Raw genomic sequence first — 19,120 nt, forward strand, 5'->3', positions numbered from 1 at the left:
TAAACAATTGAAAAAGTTAAGCATAACCTAGAAGTCATTTAGAACTATGAGTCACTTTCCTGACAAGCCAATAAGGTAAGAGAACCCTGGTTGCAAAACAATTACTAGCCCAGCCTGAGGGACCCTGGAAATATATTACAGGGATCAGTTAAGAAAACAAAGCAGCAGTGTTTTGCCACGCTGCAGAGAACAAGCTAAGGTTGCTAACCAAACCAAACAACTTTGCACTGACAATGCCAATTTTTACATTTGTTTCAGAACAAGGGCCGCTCAAACCACCAGAGGTAAGATTAACATTTAAAAATTTTATATAACCTTTGCATTTCAAGTTATTTGCTAACTTAAGCAGGCTTGTACAATGTTAAATGTGCCTTTTAAAATGAATAGGAACAAAAATGGAGGGAGTGACCAGATAGATGCTTGTGAGTGCAATCAGAGGCTTGTTCACCTCACTGGTGTAGGCCTGGGGTCCAGGGGACAGTGTGAATGCTTAGTCTAGCACTGTGTGTGAAATAACAATACTTGGTGCAGAGGGAAAGGTGGCCTTTATCCTAGGAATTTGGTAGACTTTCCCCTATCATGAAATGTATGCCTGCCCCATCTTTGCCAGTACTGAAAGTTCTGATGTTGTTCACCTAAGGATATGGTTTCATATTTCTTGTTTTCCATTTGAGCACAAATGTGATTAATGTTATGTTCTATTGATAAAAATCAAGATCTGATAACATTTTTGTTTGGATTTATGCAATCTCCTAATGACTTAGAAGTATGTGATCCTTGTAACCTCTCAGAGTAAAGTAACTTTTTAAAAAAACACTAAAGAATGAAAAAATATGGCAGTTTCCATTCTACCATAGAATCACAGCCTTAGCCTTCAACCAAAAATGATAAAATGTTCACCTGACTCCCCCAAAATACCGTAGCAAAAGTTTTTTTTGTTGTTGTTGTTGTTCATTTGTTTGAGGTGCTGGGGATAAAACCAGTGACTTTGTGTTACTAGGCAAGCACTTTACCCCTGAAATATACCCCCAGCCCCATAGCAAAATCTTTAAAAAAATACCATAGCAAAGTAAAACATAAAATGTGTATGATTAGTTACATTAAAAAAAAAGTAAGCCAAAATTTTCAGAAAAGAATGACACAAATTCTTTATCAAATTATTTTAATATATACCAATTCTCTTTCTAAAAGTGCTACCAGTTCCTAGCACCAAGAAATAAAAAAAACAATAGAAGTGTTATACTATTAGTATGTTTGTAATAAGCTATCATTTATATAGTTGGCAAAGAACAACAGGATGTATGTCATCTGAGGTACTTGTTCCTCTTCTGTATGAGCACATGGTTTGCACAGGTAGAGTCTTAAGAGTGTGACAGCAAGAAGCTCCTGCTAGATATAGCTCTTTATGTCTGTTGAGTGTGCTTTAGAATCTGGAGTCTAGATCAAGGAATGCATAACAAGATAGCCAGTAATACTTAAAAAAAAAAAAAAATAGGCCACAAGTTCTTTTAGGGTGAAATAAATTTACCAAAAATTCCTTTTAGTATTTCATGGACAGGAAGGCTCTTCATCAGTGTGTCAGGGTTCTCTGTGCCGCGTCGATGATCTGGCCAAGCAGCCTTCTTTCATTTATTCTGCACTATTCTTAAATTGTTGAGACAGATTGTAGAGCTCTGAACTTTGACTCACTGTTACTTAACATTTATCCTAGTCGGCATGTGTATTATTTTTTCCAAGGAAGATGGTTTTCATTTCATTTTAATAAGGTAATGTGAAGTGGGTGTATTTACAGCAAGAAAGTGCTAATAAGAAGTGGTTAATAATTTTCACATATTAAAATAATTTTCTCAGGTACTTTTATACTCTTAAAATGACACATAAGCCTATTAATAAAAAGAATTAATTTTCATGTTTTTTTTTAATGTGGTATCAGGTAGCATTAGGTTTTTTAGTGACTTGCTTAACTTTTGAATATAAAAAGTGTGGTTTTTTTATTTAATGTGTGACTGTACTGAGAATCTCTACTTTTCTGGGGGAAGAACATAGTGAGCCCTCATGCTGGCCAGTATACTTGGAAACCTTAGATGGTTCAAGGAAGAATTGTAACAAAAAGAACATTAGGAAGCATCTTTTCACCCCATAACAAATAAGTTCACTTTCAATAACAAATGTTCCTCCCCCAAGTCGATGATGAAGCCCTTCTTAAAGTTCTGTGATTTTTTAATTCTTTTCCCCTCTTGAGGACCTTCTTTCTCTCCTTGAATTGGTTGAGAGTTTTCTTCTGTGTCTCCTTGAAGAGCATGATTGTGAATTTTTATTTTAATTTCACATTTGGTTCTCAAGGTAGGTCAGTTTCTGATAGCCACAGGATCCGTAGGCTCCATGGCCACACCCTCTCTGGCGTGGCCCTCAGGATCCCTCCAACTTCAAATTTATCATTTTACACCTATTCAGCTACTTTGAATCTGCTCCTTAATGCAGGTTAAGACAGAAGAACCAAATTTCAGATACCAAAGGAAGATTTGTTTATTTTGTTGGTAAATCCAACAGAGAGAATTAGTCTTTCCCCAAAAGAGGCAAGAAGACAAGAGATTTTCAGATAACAAAGATATATCTTTTTAAAGGCAAAGTATTAGGTAATGAAGCAAGAAATAATTACCAAGTACTTATAAAATGAGATTTGTTCCTCACCCCTTCAAGGTAGATCAAAGGAGATTGAGAAGGCACCAAAGACCAATTCTCATGGTCTCATGGGGCTGTAACTGAGAGATCCTGGGGTAGTACATATGCCCTTCTCTCATTCCCTTTTCTTATTGGGGACAAGGGCCTGTCCAGCCTTGACCTAGGGCTTTTGAAAATACAGGTCTGTGAGGAAAGTCTGTGGGACAGGGATGACAGAATGACTGTTGAGTTTTACTTTTTAAATTGTTTAATATATTCCTTGTTTTTAGGTGTTTTGAAAGTATAATAAATTTCAAACTCTTGTCAATTTACTTCATCTCAGGAACTGATACTCCCCTCTATTTTTGAAATTTATTTAACACATAGTTCATTTCTCTGCCTACTTTTCCTGTGGAAAAGTTTGTTTTCTAGGTGACTGATTTTCAGTGACTCTTCAGGAGAAAGAACTTGAATAGTGAGCAAGCTGGGCACACTGATGTGTGCCCATGTCCCTGTTACTCAGAGGCTGAGGCAGGAATATCCCTTGAGTCCAGGAGTTTGGGGCCTGCCTGGGCAATATAGCAGGACCCTGTTTCAAAAACAAAACAAAGAAAAAACAAGTAAGGCAATAACAGGACAAGAATATATCCTTCAGGTGAATTTACACATTCAAAATTCTATGAAATTAATGATAGTGATAATAAATTACCATTTAATAAGTCTTACCATGTGGCAAGAACCGTTCCAAGCACTTAAGGTAAATTAACTTAATTCTCACCACCAACACTATGAAGTAGATGCTATTATTATCCCCATTTTGTGGATGAAGAAACTGAGGCAAAGAGATGTACTGAATTTGAACTTAGTTTTATTCTCTAATCTGAGTTCTTATCAATCCTATTACATTCTCTTTTTTCACATTTTAAGTTTACAGTTTCTAAATAGTGCTGGTTTAAGGATTCTAGGACTCAGACCCAAAGGTTGAATTTTTTTCTTGCAACCTGAGCACTTTGATAATAAGAAAGAATTTGGAATATCAGAAGAAAGACAGTTTCTATTGTACATTAAGAAGGTGGCATGGTACAAGAGAAGTAAATAGTGGCAAGATAGCCATCATTGTGTATATTCTTATAGCAAATGTAGTCAGTTGTATTGTCCTTTCTATGGGAAGTCCAGGAATTTTGTAAAATGTCAGATAGAATGAGTTTTCCTTTGAAAGCAGTTTTCTTTCATGCTGTTGGGTATGAATCTGTCACTATCGGGCTTCCACTTTATGTGCACTGGCCACCAAGAGGCCCAGAGCAGCATTTTCTTCTCATAGAGACTCTCTTTATATTATAGTTTTTCCATTACAGCTATCCATCATGCTCAACAGAAGTTTAATGCTCACTTTAATGATCCTATTTGTCTTTTAAAAAATCCATTTTGAAAGCAGTTATGGTAAAAACAAAAATTACATTTTTAAAAGTTTCTCCAGTTTTTTCACCTGTGTCTGAGAGTCTGCTGGATTTGGCTTTGAGGCCCTTTGGAAGGCTCAAAGACCCTGTTTCAACCATTTGACTTGTGAGTAAAAAGCAACATCATAAGGAACCATGAGAAAAATCCATGGCTAATGTGTACTTAGCAAAGCCAATGTGCTCTGAATGAAACCAAGTTTCCACGCACAGGCACAAAACCCAACATACATAAAATGAAAATTGCTTTTGTGAAAATCTGAATTATATGGTAGTCATAGACTCAGCTTCTTATCCAGTTGTATAATAAAAAGTGAAAAATCAAGTCCTTAATTAGTGAGATTACCATAGTTATTAGGTGAGAATGAATTTAATGCTTGTGAAATCAAATGTGTAATCATGCATTTCAAAAATTTAAAATCTCTTTCATTTTGAATCTTATCTATAATTTTTTATAATGTACAGTTTTTTTTTTAAAATGGATTCCTTTTCTATAATAAGGATTTACTTTCATGGCTTCAGAGCTGCCTGCCTGTTTTGTTTTATTTTGTTAAAAGTATTCAGATACAACTGGTCCACAGTTAAAACACTAGGTCATTTGAGTGTTGGCTAAAATCAGAGCTTCAGAACTTTGTTTTGAGGTTGCATATCTTCTTTCTCTATTATGTCAGGCCTCAGAAAGAGGAGTTAGAGTTTTAGCAGATCAATTTAAAACTATTGCTCATAGAACTTTTCTAAGAACATTTTCCAACCCCAAATGACTGCCCAGGTTTTGTTCTCCCATTTCCTATAGTCACTGTAATTAAAAAAACAAACAAACAAACAAACACAGTATCTAGAATAGGCACACAAAAGTATTTCTTTTTCTTAGAGTCATATCAATGACTTGTCAAATGTAATGATGTTTTCTGGGCATGCCTCTGTAATCCCACCTACTCTGGAGGCTGAGGCAGAGTGATCACAAGTTCCAGGCCAGCCTGGACAGGATAGCAAGACCCCTCTCAGAGGGAGTAGGAGGTAGAATGATGTTCAAATGAAAGCCTTATTACAGAAATTAAAAGGATTAAATAATAAAAACAAACTTTAAGACCACATTCAAATTTATTCATGCTTTTAATTGGAAAAAATGCAGCATTTGTTGAGCTTCTAGAATGTCAGAGGTAATGTAATTTCATAATGCTAAATCACCAATGCATCTTTGTTTTGCTTTGTTTTACCTTTCTGGGCAGAAACGGACCAATGGACTCCGAAGAACTCCCAGACAGGTGGATCCAGGTGTGTTTCTGATGATATATCCTATAATGACTTCAGTTAAGGAATTGCTATAGAAAGTCAGGTATCTTCTTGTCCTTTGTTCCTCACAGCTTGGTATATACTGTGTGACCAGGAGGTGAAGTTCTAAAGTGTAAATCATTCACATGATGAGTAACCCCAGTACCACAATCAGCAGTTGGGCTGGTTATTTGCTTACTGAACCACCTCAGGGTGCCTGGCTAATGCTAACCTACCCAGGTTCCTTCCTCTGCTCCCTTTTAAATCTGGTAAGAAAACCAACCAGCAAGATGGCTCTTACAAATGAGCATTTTTCTGAGGGAGTTGGGAAGAACATACAACTGGTACCTCTCCATTTGGAAAGTTTCTTAATCTTATATCTCTATGAATTTATAATAGAAGCATGTTTTTAAGGACTTTGTGAACATGTGTCCTCTCTGGAGACCATTGATTTGTCTACAGAAAATAGTTATTTTCTACTTAATTTTGTGAGGTTTGCCTTATTATTTAAGTATAATTATTTTTTCCATCTTTTAAGCAATGCCTTTCTGAATTTAATTATCCAATATTTTGTTCTCTATGTGATCCTGTTATTATAGGTAAAGGGTATTCACAGCTAAAGGATTCTAGCTATATGAACTTGATAATAAATCAAGTGGAACATGAAGAATTGAGTAGCCTTGCTGGAAAATAATGTAGATCATGTGTTTTGTTTTGTTTTGTCCTCATAAGCAGTGTTCGCCTAGTCATAAAGTTTAGTTTTCAAAGCGTTATAGCTTTTAACTGAAACCACACCCATGATAGCCATGCCAGTTTATGAGCTGTCTGGGATTTATAGCAGCTTTGCTGCCTCTGGCTTGAAATTGCCTCACTTGTGTCATGGGATCAGTTTAAATCTTTTAACTACAGAACAAAATTGAGGCCATTAAAAAAAATAGGGTTCTGGTTTACTTTTTAATAGTTCTAACTTTCCCAAGACAATACCCTTTGCAGAGGACTCTGCAATAATATTCAGAAGTTACTTCTCTTCTGCTTAGTAGGAGCGTATGACCGTGAAGATACTACTTTTTTTCTTATTTCATGTGAGTTGTATTTCAATTTCAGAAACTCATCTAACCTTAATAAATGTGTTTTTAGGTGTTTTTTTCTTTCTTCTATGTCCATTTTCATTAGACTATTTCCCTCCAGGGAAATACATTTCTATATTTAGAGTATGTTAGTAGGAACACATTTAACTCTTTAACAATTTATTTTATAGCCAAAATAAATTGTGAATTCACAGATTATAAATATGACCAAGTAGTTCAATAATAAAATAAATTTATACTCCTTTATGCTAAAGGGGATGACTTTGTATAGGTATAACTATTCTAGTATTTCTGTGTGTCCAAAAATTGTAGATCTTCCTAAAACGTAAACTCACAAATATAAAAGTACTGTTGTATATTTATGTTTTTGAGAGTATTCAGAAAAACTTCAGGGTATACTAAAAATATATGAGTGTCTTTCTTAGTTTTCCACATTTTTGAAAAAGTCAAATGGTTGATGATCTTGCTGTTGAAGCTGCTGGTGAGGTAACACCTATTTCTCCCCTTAGCCATCTTTGGAATCAGGCTTGAATGATGTGTTTAGGATTGGTTGACTTTTGCTTCTCTGCCTTTTTCTGCTGACAAGGGGCAAAACTTCCTTGTTCAGAGTTAACCCTCGCTTAATGACTGTCTTACATTGATCCTGATGGAGTCCTTGTTCAGCGGGTTTTCACAGTTACGGAGTGTTTCATCCCAGGTATTTAAACAAGGGATCATTATAGTACAGGCTGCATGGGCCGACTGCTTCCCAGAAGCATTGCTTACTGTTTGTACTTTTACTGTTGAAGTTCCTTTTATTTGTTTATTTTTTCTCTGCTAGCTAATTTAGTTGTCATCTCCAAGTGCTAATACATTGATGACTTTCCAGGGCTCTATTTAGGGGGCTTGTAGTAAAAATGATTAAAGCATTTGGGAGGTCAGGTGTAACTTTCAGTTTCCAATTTCATAACCATGTACAAAGGTAAACTATATATCTTCTCTACAGACCTTTTGTGTTGGAAAAGAACTTAGTGTATAATTCCATAGGGTAAGAGATACTTAGTAAATATTTGTTACATGAATTAATGAATGACTTATACTTTTTTCTATAGATAGGGGTTGACTCTCTTGCTTGCATTATAAATTCTTCCTGCTAATAGACTATGTCAGGGTCAAGAGGTACAAAGAAGCATGGATTTGAACCACGCTGGCTGGGGCTGGGAGTGATCTTAGCTGTTTCCTTGCTGTTTAACCTTAGGCAATTTGATTCCTCTTGGTGTTTCCTGATTTTAAAAGGAACCAATGACAGTCCCTACCTTACAAAGTTGCTGTGAGCATACGTAAATAGATACTTGTAAAGTGCCTTTCAAATGGCCCAGTATGTAGTAAATGCTAAGTGGTAGCAATTATCATTTTAATTAGTTTGTATTAGATTTTAATATTGTCTATTTTGCCATTTAGAGAATCAATAACATTTGCCAGTTATTTCTTTGCAAACAGACCCTGAATTTTATGTTGAATTTCCATTGAAGCAAGAAGTTACATAAACACAGTCATTTCTAGACTTGGAGTTATTCCCTGCTTACCTAATGACTGTCATGCTCTTTTGCTTATCTTTACCAGTATACACAATCAACAGTAATGGTTGAGAGTTTTTTTTTTTTTTTTTTTTTTTTTTTTTTTTTTGTAAAATTAATGTTTGTGATTACAACAAAGAAACAATCACTACCAAGGTTGAAAATGTACATTGTGGAGTTTTATTCCAACCCAAGAAAGATGTGAGCTGCAGGTTTGTATTTTGGCTTGTTAGCACATTTTGAAAACATTAGCTCTTCATTATAGTTGTGGTTGATCTTTAATAGGCCATATTTGCAAATGTCTTTGCTCTTTATTTTTTCTTGTCTTCTATTGTGTGCTAAGAAACTTATCAACTTATAATGTTAACTGCTTTTATAAAAATAATGTGTTAGATGCAAATTGTGGTAGCTCTTTTGAATTACTTAAATATAGCAGGGTATTTTCATCAGTTTGTACTTTTCTTCCTGAGACAGATGTTGGTATCAGAAAAACAACACTTGTAACAGACAGATCAATTATTTCAGGAACACGGAAGTGCTAGGCCTTTTTCAAGAACATGAGATCATAAATCTCAAGAAAATCAGAGCACTGGTGTAATAATTTTCACCTAAAGTGGCACTCAAGGTCAAAGTTACCAATTAAATTTTAATACTAAGCTTTAAAAGTTTTCCTTCAATCTAAGTATAGGAGATACAGGATTTATTTCAGTTTGCATATGGTCTATTTATATGCCAGGGCATGTGTTCTTTTCACCAAATCCATGTTTTTTGACTATTGCAAAATTGTCCTGTATTTTTAAAACTTACAACATCCTGTATTTAAATCAGCAGTCTCTACCTTTTAAAACATTCAGGCCATTGTTGGTTATTGTACTGCCTGTAGATTAGATGGAATAGATGGCAACAGTTTAGGTAGCTTATTCCCTTTCTGAGCTTAATTACTCATGGAATCTGTGATAACCTTGAATAGTAAATGAAGAGATGATGGGTTGGTTTTTCCTGAGAGCCCTAGGTTCCCTGTGCTCTTTATTAAACTCTTGATTACAAAGAGATACCTGTGCTTACATTGTGTTTATATTCACCCAGAAGATATCCTAATCATTTCTAAGCACAGACAGCATCAAGATGGTCACTTTCTCTTTCAGGAGGTGAGGATTGTTGTATGCCACTGATACTGTTTGTTCTTGTGTAACAAAAGGAATTCAAATAATCTTTACTTCATTACCAGCTTCATGCTCTACCTGACATTAAGCTCAGCAATGCCATTAATTAAAAAAATGGCCCCTCTCCACAAATATTTATGTTCTAACTAGGAAAGGAATAGAGGCACAGGTATTGATTGCATAAATGCATATGTATACAAACTTATAAAACATTGTAGTATTATATAAATTTTACATACAGATTCATTGTGGCATAACATAGTATCATGACAATTGGTGATAATCCTGTAAGTATACATAAATATCTGTGATTACCTAGTACACTAAAAAAAGCAAAATGAACGGGAAAGACAGGCAGATGTGGGCTCAAATTATTTTTAAGGGTTTTATGTATAGCTGATTTTATTTATATAAAAAATCTGGTATGCTGGTTTATTGTATTGAATTACAGTTTAATGTTCTCCTTAGTGTTTTAATTTCAAAGGATTACTAAATGCATTCCAAGTCTAAATAAAATTGTTTCTTTTAAATTTGCTTTTAAATATATTATCAATTTTCCCAATAGAGAAATTTTATATTTTAGTTTCTAAATAGAAAACATCAAAAACAAAATTAACAGTGCAGTATTGTTTAAATCATGGATCTGAAAACATATTTTCCTTCTTTTTGTAATGAGGGAAACTAATGTATATTCTTGAAGGTTTTAGGAAATCAGCTTTTGTCTGTAATCCATAAGATACAGTTTCCATAGATTGCAAAATTTCCATATTAACCTATCGAACCTATTTCTATCTCTTCTGTTATCCCCACAACTAATTTCTCATCAAATATATTAGGATCTGTATCTTAATTGAAATATTGGGAGCATATTTGTAAATGTGCAAAAATATATTTCACAGTGAAAGAAATGAACTTGAAAAAAAAAAAAAAACTGGGACAGTAGAACCCAGTGATTAAGATTCATTGCAGAGAAATGAGAAATCCAAGCTGTGAACGAATACTGGGGAGCATGCTCTGGTTTTTAAAATAGCAGATTTTTTTTTTTCCAGCTTCTATTAAACTATGAACAATAAGACTAGTTTTGCACTAAGGCAGTTGATCCCCTTGTAGTTATTTTCGGGACTACCTTTCTAATTCCCTTTACCATGATAACAGATTTCTGAAATGAACATCACAGTCCCTGGCTCACATCTTTTTTGGCTGGAGGATTTGTTTCTCCCTTTCAAGGCTCACTCTGAGTTCACAAAGACTCGCTATTGCTGTCTGGCAGGTCTGTACATGCCTTGCCAAGCAGGTCTTTCACACTGCTTAGGTACCTTCAGAATAAGAAGGGAGAGAGGTGAATATTTGAAGATGTACATGGGGGTTCTTTTAGATAGCAAACACGGCATCAGTAAGGTGATTATTGAAATAACAAAATATTTGAATTATCACATACAAAATCTACTTCCAGGTCATTTTTGAACTTATAACATTTTTTTGTTATCATAGTAATTATGTCTTTAGAAGATAAAGTATGTATCTACTAAATATTTAGAAAAACATTCTAAAGATAAAGTCTTGAACCTATGAGCTACTTTGAACATTTCATCAGATATAACCTGCATTTCCTTTTCTATATCTGCGACCATGCTAGTTGAATACTCTTCCACTTCAAAAGTAAAAGAATATGCCACCTAATGCTAACTAGAGAAAGAAACTTCAGAAATTTCTTATGGGCTCAGGGCTAAAGTTTTAAATGAAAGGAACCAGGAAGGTAAAAACTTTAGTTTCCAACACCATATTTAATGCAGGTAATATCTGGCTGCTCTCAGGAAAGGGGACATTGAAAATGTCTGCCTTAATATCAAAATAGCCATTGATCTTATTAATACTACAACTCTATGGGCAGAGTGAGAGTGGTTATCAAACTAGTTAGAACATTGGAGCACAGTTTGTGGAGTTTGTCAAAATGACACATATTGGTGATTATCTCTCAGCATATTCAAATCAAATGATTTTTAAATTTTTAATTGGAATGAAAGGAAAACTTATGCTAGATTCTTATAATTGTTTTTACAGATCATTTTTGAGACCTATTTTTTTCTGTATAGATATCAGAAATTTATGGATGCTTGTTTGCCTTTGATGAACTTGGAATTTTGTTGGACAGATAAGAAATACAAACTTAACTCGCTTAACAATAGTACTGCTCAGAATATGGTGAACCACCCACATGTGGTATTGGTTTAGTTGGTGTAGTTGACAGTGAATATACCAGGGGCAGAATTCATTATGAACTGAAGAAGTACATATGCCAAGGACACAAAATGTCTAATAGTTACATCAGTAACTACATCAGTAACTTTACTAGAACTATAGATATTTAATTGAAGGTATAAGTCTGTACCAGGTTTGGGTCATTTCAAGTATTTATCAAGCACTATACTTTTGTTTGGAATATAAACCAATTTCCAAATAGTTTGATAAGAAAGGGGAAAGGCATACCTATTTCAGTAACTGGGAAGTCCAGAGTGTTTGCCTCCAGGCAGAGTTGAATCCAGGGACTCAATTGATACCCTCAGGGCTCAGTTTCTCCCTGTGCTCAGTTCTCCTTTCTTCTTTGTTGACTTCCTATCCACAGGCACCTCATGTACATTTGTCTCATTTACAGGCAAAAGTATCCATTAGCAACTCTTAGAATAGCTGTTCATCATAGCTAGTGAATCCTGAGAAAACAGAATACCTTTTTACCAGCATATCTGGCAAAAATTCAAGGAAGGCTTTAATTGGCCTAGTCTCCACCCTTTGTTTATCTCTGAAGAAATCACTAAAGCCTGACTTTCATATTAAATGTTCACCTGGCTTCTGTGCCCATTTCCAGAACTGGACTTGGAACTGACCTAGCCTGTCCACATGGAATTTGTATTCTGCAATTCTGCTTGTAAAAGAATGGGCTGGGGGTAGCAGTAGAGAGAAACTTGGTTTGAGCAGATTATAATATAAATCTATTATTGTGCACAACAGTTTTCAGAGAGTTCTTCTTGGGCCCACTGACTGGATTTTCCACCTCTTCTACCTTCTTCTTGTTCCATTTGTAGGTTCTTCTCTTTGGTCCTTTTCTCTTATCAAAAGAGATAAATCGGGAGGAAGGTACCTAAAGCAGGAAGTGGAGATTCCTAACAAAAGTTAATCCTAACTGCTCTCTTTGGTTTGCAGCAATATAATAGTTTTCTTGCCACACATTTGATCTTGTCATGCAGTCATTGTACCTAAAATTTCAAGTTGATATTCTCCTTCGAATGCAGGTTCTGTGCTCTTCGAAGATGATAATCTTTTGTTTCTGCTGTTACCAACTGACATATGAGTAGAGATAGGTCCATCAGAGAGCAAACAAGACCTAATGTAACATGCTTTGTAGGGACAAGAGGAATAACAGATGTCCTCCCTGCTGGAAGGGTCGGGTCCAGAGTGTGGTCCTCAAGGCACAGAGTTGAGGCTGCAGCCTGACTGTGGCAATGAGGGAGTGATGAGGAGAGAGGAGGGGAGAGCTTCCTTAGTTTTGTCTCCATTCAGCACTTTCATTCATGTCAGCACTTTCAATCACCAGAGGCAGCCTGCGAGGTGGTTCACAGGGCTCCACAGTGCCAGAGGCCAGGTTTGTACCCTGCTCTTCCACTTACTAGTCATATCATCTTGAGAAGGCCTACCTGTTTATCATCTTGAAAATGGAGCTAATAGTAGCAATCCCCTTCTAGTGTCATTATGAAGATTAAAAGGAATAATAAAAGAATCATTCATCAAAGTTGAGAACATTGTAAGGGAGAGCAGTGGTGGCTATTATCAATACTTGTACACATCTGCATTACTTTTTCATTGCTGTGTAACAAGTCACCCTAAATCCAGCAGTGTAAGATAACACATATTTATTATCTCCTGGTTTCTGTGAGTGAGAAATCTGAGCATGGCTCCACTGGATTCTCTGCTTCATGTTTTCTCATTGAAACCTCATTTAAGATCAGGGCTGGATCTCATCTGAAATCACCCCTGGGAAAGGTCTACTTTCATCCTCATGTACTTGATGACAGGATTTCTTTCCTTTTGGCTGTTAGACTGACTGCGTCAGTGCCTAGTACACACTCCCAGAGGCTGTTCCCCATTCTTGGCTATATGAGACTTTCTAATGTGGGTGCTTGCTTCACCAAAGAATGCAAACTGAGAAGCTCCTAGCAAGATGGAAATTAAAGTCTTATGTAACCCAATTGCAGTAGTGATGTTCCATCATGGCTTATTAAGGTTTTTCAGCAGAGGGAACCAAAGCTCTGAGAGAATAAATAATTTATCCAAGGCCACACAGCATCTAAGTGCCAAACTAGAGACCCTTCTAGAGATCTTCTATGTACACTTCTTATGGCATGCTTTGGACAGAGAAAAGCTCACTTTCTGAGTCCTAGCTCCTTCATGCAGTGAAAATTAGCAGTGGGATCTGGTCTCTTTTGCAGAATTTATTAGTGGCTGTTGTTACCAATCAGATTTAGGGGTGATTTTATTTTATGCATTGTTAATTTTGAAAATGTGAATCTGATATTGCTACAGTATTTCAATTAATTTGGATGATTAAAACTTAGCACCAGAAGAATCACTAGCAGAAGATAAGGCAGCTAATTAGAGGTTCTGAAACAAACAACTGTAGACACGGGCACTGACACATGCTGGATAGATGACACCCTGCAGAACTCACTTTGCTTCGCAGTTCTGAAATGTGAAGAATAATTCTGACAGTCTAAAGGCTAAACTAGAATGTAGTTGAATTTTTTTAAAAAGCTATTTTAAGGCATTAATTGTTTGATATATAATTTAAAAATATTATACAGTTCTGAAAAACTGTCTTCACATTATTTTGCAATATTATATTTTGGGTAACCAAATCAGTGGCAGAAATACAATAAGCATTTGTTGTCCAGGGATTATTTAGAGTAAGAGAGCGTACATATGTATTTTTTTTTATTTGATCTTCTCTGATAAGCTAGTTTTGCGTTTGAAAAGTTTATTATGGAAGATTCTGAAAATTGTAAGGAAGCATAGAAAAGTTCCCTGGTTCACTCAGATGATCACCCTTTAAACTTCTGTTGCATGCTTTTCCCTAGTACTTACTTTCTTTGTGTGTTACTGCATGTTTATAAAATGTCTATAGCTTTCAATTTGATATTTTACTTTTATCACCTGGCTTTGTTTCATGAGCATATTTGTTTATTCGGTTGTTTGTTCAACCATTTGACAAGTGTGCAGATATGGTGTTGGGTTTACAGGAATGAACAGGATGTGTTTTCACTATAGAGAACAGTGTCACAGAGCAAAGGTAAGGGTGAGGATCTGAGTTCAGAGAAAAGGGCCATAGACTTTAATGCACGATAATCAAGAAATGACATATAAACCAAAATCCAAGATATGAGTAGGATATTGACAGATCAGGGGAGGGAGGAGTTATAGACCTTGGGAACAGGTAGCTCAGAAACCTTGAGGTTCAGGAAGCATGCAGGGGTGGAGCTGTTGAGGGAGAGCTGGGAGGCAAGAACTGAGAAGCAGGCAAGAACTCTGTGACGCCACACAAGAAGTCTGACTTTTTCTCAAGAGCACATTGAGCCCTTGAATATTTTTAGCCAGAGAAGTAACATGGTTACTGGGATGAAAAGATCATCCCAGCTATAATGTGGAAGATACCTGGAATCCAGTTCTCTTCAAATCATATGAAGTGATTTCAGCATAGTTTATTGGTAGACATTAGTTTTTCTAATTTTCATGATTATAAATACTACTCTGAGGAAAATGGATGTATTTGCCTATGTGGCTGGTTATTATTTTGATGTACATTTTGGAATTGATCACAGAATTGTAATCCATTACTTGAAAAAGTTAAATAAGTTATTACTTAAATAAAAATAAACATTACCAAAATTAAACAATAAAGTTAAAAGTACATGTGTAATAGAATTAAGAGGAGAAACTTCCTAAGCATAAAATCAATAAAAGAAACCATAAGTAAAATATCAATAGTTTGGCCACTTCCAAATGTAGATTATTTTTGCAATTCTGAAAATTGAACTCAGGCCCTCACACATATTAAGGCAAGCACTCTATCATTGAGCTACATCCCAATCACAAACCTTATATAGAAATAAATAAGCCAGAAAAATTATGCAAGTGTTTTCAATAATTATGTGGTTAATATAAACTTATCTATGTTTATTTTTCTTTTAAATCATTTAGAAAATTAGTCATCAAGGTAGTCTTTCTGGATCAAAGCATATGAACTCTAAGAATCTAGGTACTTATATTGCAAAATTGCCTTTTAGAAATATTACATTCAAAGAGACCAGGGGAAGGGCAGTGAGAGGAAAAAGGGAAAAATACTGGGGAACAGTATTGACCAAATTATATCGTTATAGAGTATGTATGTACAAATATGTAGAAACAGATTCCACTGCTATGTATAATTATAATGTACCAATAAAAATATGGAAAAAGGAAATAGTGCATTCAATTGTATCTTCATTGCTGGCCTATGAGAATATGTCATATTTTATGCTAATACTGTAAATTCTTACTTTGTCATTTGATAGTAAAAGAATCTTATTTTACTATTTATACCACAGTACAGATGTTCCTCAACTGTATGATGGGATAATGTTAGATAAACCTATTATAAACTGAAAATAGTGTAAGTCAAGATGCATGTAGTACACTTCACCTAACATCAAAGCTTAGCCATGCAGTACATAGTAGTGAGTTGCTTCTTCCACCTTGTGATTTTGAGGTTGACCAGGAGCTGTGGCTGGCTACCACTGCCCAGCATCTTGAGAATATTATACAGTGTGTCCAGCTCAGGAAAAGGTCAAAATTTAAAGTATGGTTTCTCCTGGATGTGTATCAGTTTTGCAACATCAGAAAGTCCAGAAGTCATAAATCAAACCATTTTAAGTCAGGGAGTATCTGCATGCAGTCATACTATGATAGGACTGTACATGACTTTATACCAGATAGACTCCTTTTAATGTTTGTTGGATGTTTGTATTATTATTCTATTAATTTTCTGCTTATGCTGCACCTATTTTTCTGTTCAAGATCTACTGTTTTTCTAAATGATTTGTAAGAAAAGTATACATAGATAAGTTGATTTCAATCACATATTTATTGAAATAATTTTCATAATTTTTCTGGCTTATTTGTTTCTATATGAAGTTTTAAATTTACAAGCGGTCAGAGTTACTGGCAATTTATTTGTGGTTTCTTTTTTAGGAAATTTTTCCTCCTCTTAATGTTATTAAATAGGTACTTCTAACTATGTTGTTTAATTTTTGTAACATTTGCCCATTTAACTTATTTAATTTAATAATTTACTTAATTTTTAAAGTAATAGATTACAATTCCGTGAGCAGTTCCAAAATGTTCATCAAAATATTTGGGGGATTTATGTTACAACATTTTACGAATTTAAATTATCTTTTTATTCATATCTTAACAACCACATTACATTATGTACTTTTTATTTTGTGCTTTATTATATACATGGTTTGCTCAGATAATAAGTTATCTTGTGTAAAATATTTCATAATATATGTTCCATATAGCAAGAAAATAATATGTTGAACAAATATAAGTATTTTACATTGAGGCAGTCAAATTTTCTTGTTTTCAAAATACGACCATCTAAGATTACCTCCCCCAAGGCCTTTTGCAAGTAGGAGGAAAAACATTTTGTGGCTCTTCCCATTTCTCTTTCCCTTTGAACATATGCAGCCTCCTTAATTTTACACATCCTTTTCATCTTAATTTTATCAGCTGCTCTCAGGAGTGAGATGAGATATTATTTTAAAAGATCTTCAGTTTTAGTAATTTTTCGTGAAAGAAATTCTCAGTTTCTTTATTTGAAATATGTAGTAAATGTCTTCTCATTTTAAAAACAGTGTGGAAATTCTACGCTTTATAGAGTTCTAATTTGGGAAGTTTTATACAGTAGTCCCCCCTAAGTCACGGTTTTATTTTCTGTGCTTTATAATTGTCACCAGTCCAAAAATATTAAATGGAAAGTCACAGAAATCAACAGTTCATAAGTTTTACATTGCATGCCATTCTGAAGAGAGTGCTGGAATCTCATGCTGTCTTGCTTTGTGCCACTGAGGACGTGAACCATCCCTTTGTCCAGCTTATCCACTTTGTTCACTTCTTGTCCACTGGTTGCTCAGCGGCTGTCTCACATCTGAGTTATCAGATCAACTGTCCTGGTATTGAAGGGCTTGCATTCAAGTAGTCTATTTTACTTAACAATGGCCTCGATGCCCAAGAGTAGTGATATAAAGGAGGGGTCAGGGCACAACATGTGAAGGACAGATTATCTCTGGTACTATGTGACAATGCTGTAGGCGATTACAGGAGAAACTATATATAGGATTCAGCTGTCTCAACAGTTTCAGGCATCCACTGAGGGACTTCGAGCTATATGTTACCATGAAAACATGAGGTGTTTAATAAATAGACAGTCTTGGAGAAGTTTATTGTAAGCAAGTAGAATATGCCTTTGGTTTTTTTGTCTGACATATTGCCCCTGATGATCTGTTCAGAGCTTGCTTCTGGCTCTGCAGATAGCAACAGTAATGCCTGTAGCTTTTGACTGCTTTTAATGGTCTATCAAAATAAAATGATACCTTCAATCCAGGACAGAACTTTCCTTCATGGGACTAAGAATTATTCTTTCAGTTTGTTTAGAGCATATTCATTAAAATAATATAGGTGAAAGATGAACATTTTCATTCATTTCTCTACCACCATCTACCATTTTATTGCTAATATTAAAGCATCCCTCTCCCAGAGGAAGAAACTTGTCATTTAAAAAAAAAAATCCATGTATAATGACATGCTTTGGGGATCCCATATTTAAGTACTTTGTGCGTCTTCCATTTAAATGTAAGCGGTATCCAAGAACAGAATCTGGCCAATGGTTTTGAGAAAGTGAAATGGCAATACCTTCTTGGAATCTCAAACTGTTCAAAGATATTTTTTCTAGCAAAACAGGAAGAAATTGGAGAAAAGCATATGGACTCAGGTTGAACATATGATGTATTTTCAACTTGAATCGGCACTTTACTCATATTTGTAGTGTGACTTAAAATTAATTTTGGTGAAGCATTTAGATTTGAGAGAGAAAAAAAGAATTTCTATCTGGGACTAAATCAACATTTGTGGCATCTCATTAATCACTGCCTTATGCAACAACTTTCCTACCTAAAGAGAAGCTACTGGGATGAGAAAAGTTTATAATATTAATGCCAAGTGCAGATCTCTTTTTTCCAAAAAGGAGTTCATTAATCATCATCAAAGCATAAGAACAAACATACTTCACATCTCATGCCAGTTTTTTTAATAACATTTCTAAAAGAAAAAAAAATGCTGTATTTTTATCTTCATTTGAAAAGATTTTAATTTGGCTGTTATTTAATTTGTGATAATGTTATGTAAATTTGATGTGTTTTGAGAATGTCCATGCATAATCTATAGCAGTCGAGTATATTGGTTAAGAGTTTGGGCCCCCGGATCAGAGTAATCTGGGTCCAAATTCTTGGCCCTGTTACTTCCTTCCTGTGTGGTCATAATTTTAACATGCAAAGTACTTTAAACACAACTCTTGGCACAGATGACTGGCCAGTGACCAGAAGTACTGTCACCAGAAGTGCCAGTACTTCCCACTGAGAGGAAGCAGTATGGGCTTGACATTTGAAAATATGGGTTTCAGTCTGACCTTCTACATAAATCTTTGGGCAATTTAATAAACCTTTGATTTCTTTGATACCAGTACTCTCCTTATCTACATCACAAAGTTATTGACTGGCACAAATGAGGTAATACCTTAATCAAGACAGAAAACTGATCCTAGCCATGGCATACAAACTCAT

The 19,120-nt window shown here is 35.0% G+C and overlaps 1 protein-coding gene across 4 annotated transcripts in view; it reads left to right on the plus strand.

The window, feature by feature from the left end:
- Vav3 (vav guanine nucleotide exchange factor 3) overlaps window positions 1–19,120 on the plus strand; it is a 367,327-nt gene that overhangs the window by 248,720 nt on the left and 99,487 nt on the right. For 3 of the 4 annotated variants that reach the window (XM_047545972.1, XM_047545982.1, XM_047546000.1), the window contains 2 exons: window positions 259–284; window positions 5,345–5,390. The exons of the other annotated variant lie outside the window; for it this stretch is intronic. In XM_047545972.1, coding sequence (XP_047401928.1) covers window positions 259–284; window positions 5,345–5,390 — 72 coding nt within the window. The remainder of the gene's footprint in view (window positions 1–258; window positions 285–5,344; window positions 5,391–19,120) is intronic. 4 annotated transcript variants of the gene reach the window in all.

Source organism: Sciurus carolinensis, chromosome 1 (genome assembly GCF_902686445.1).
Source record: "Sciurus carolinensis chromosome 1, mSciCar1.2, whole genome shotgun sequence".
NCBI lineage: Eukaryota > Metazoa > Chordata > Mammalia > Rodentia > Sciuridae > Sciurus > Sciurus carolinensis.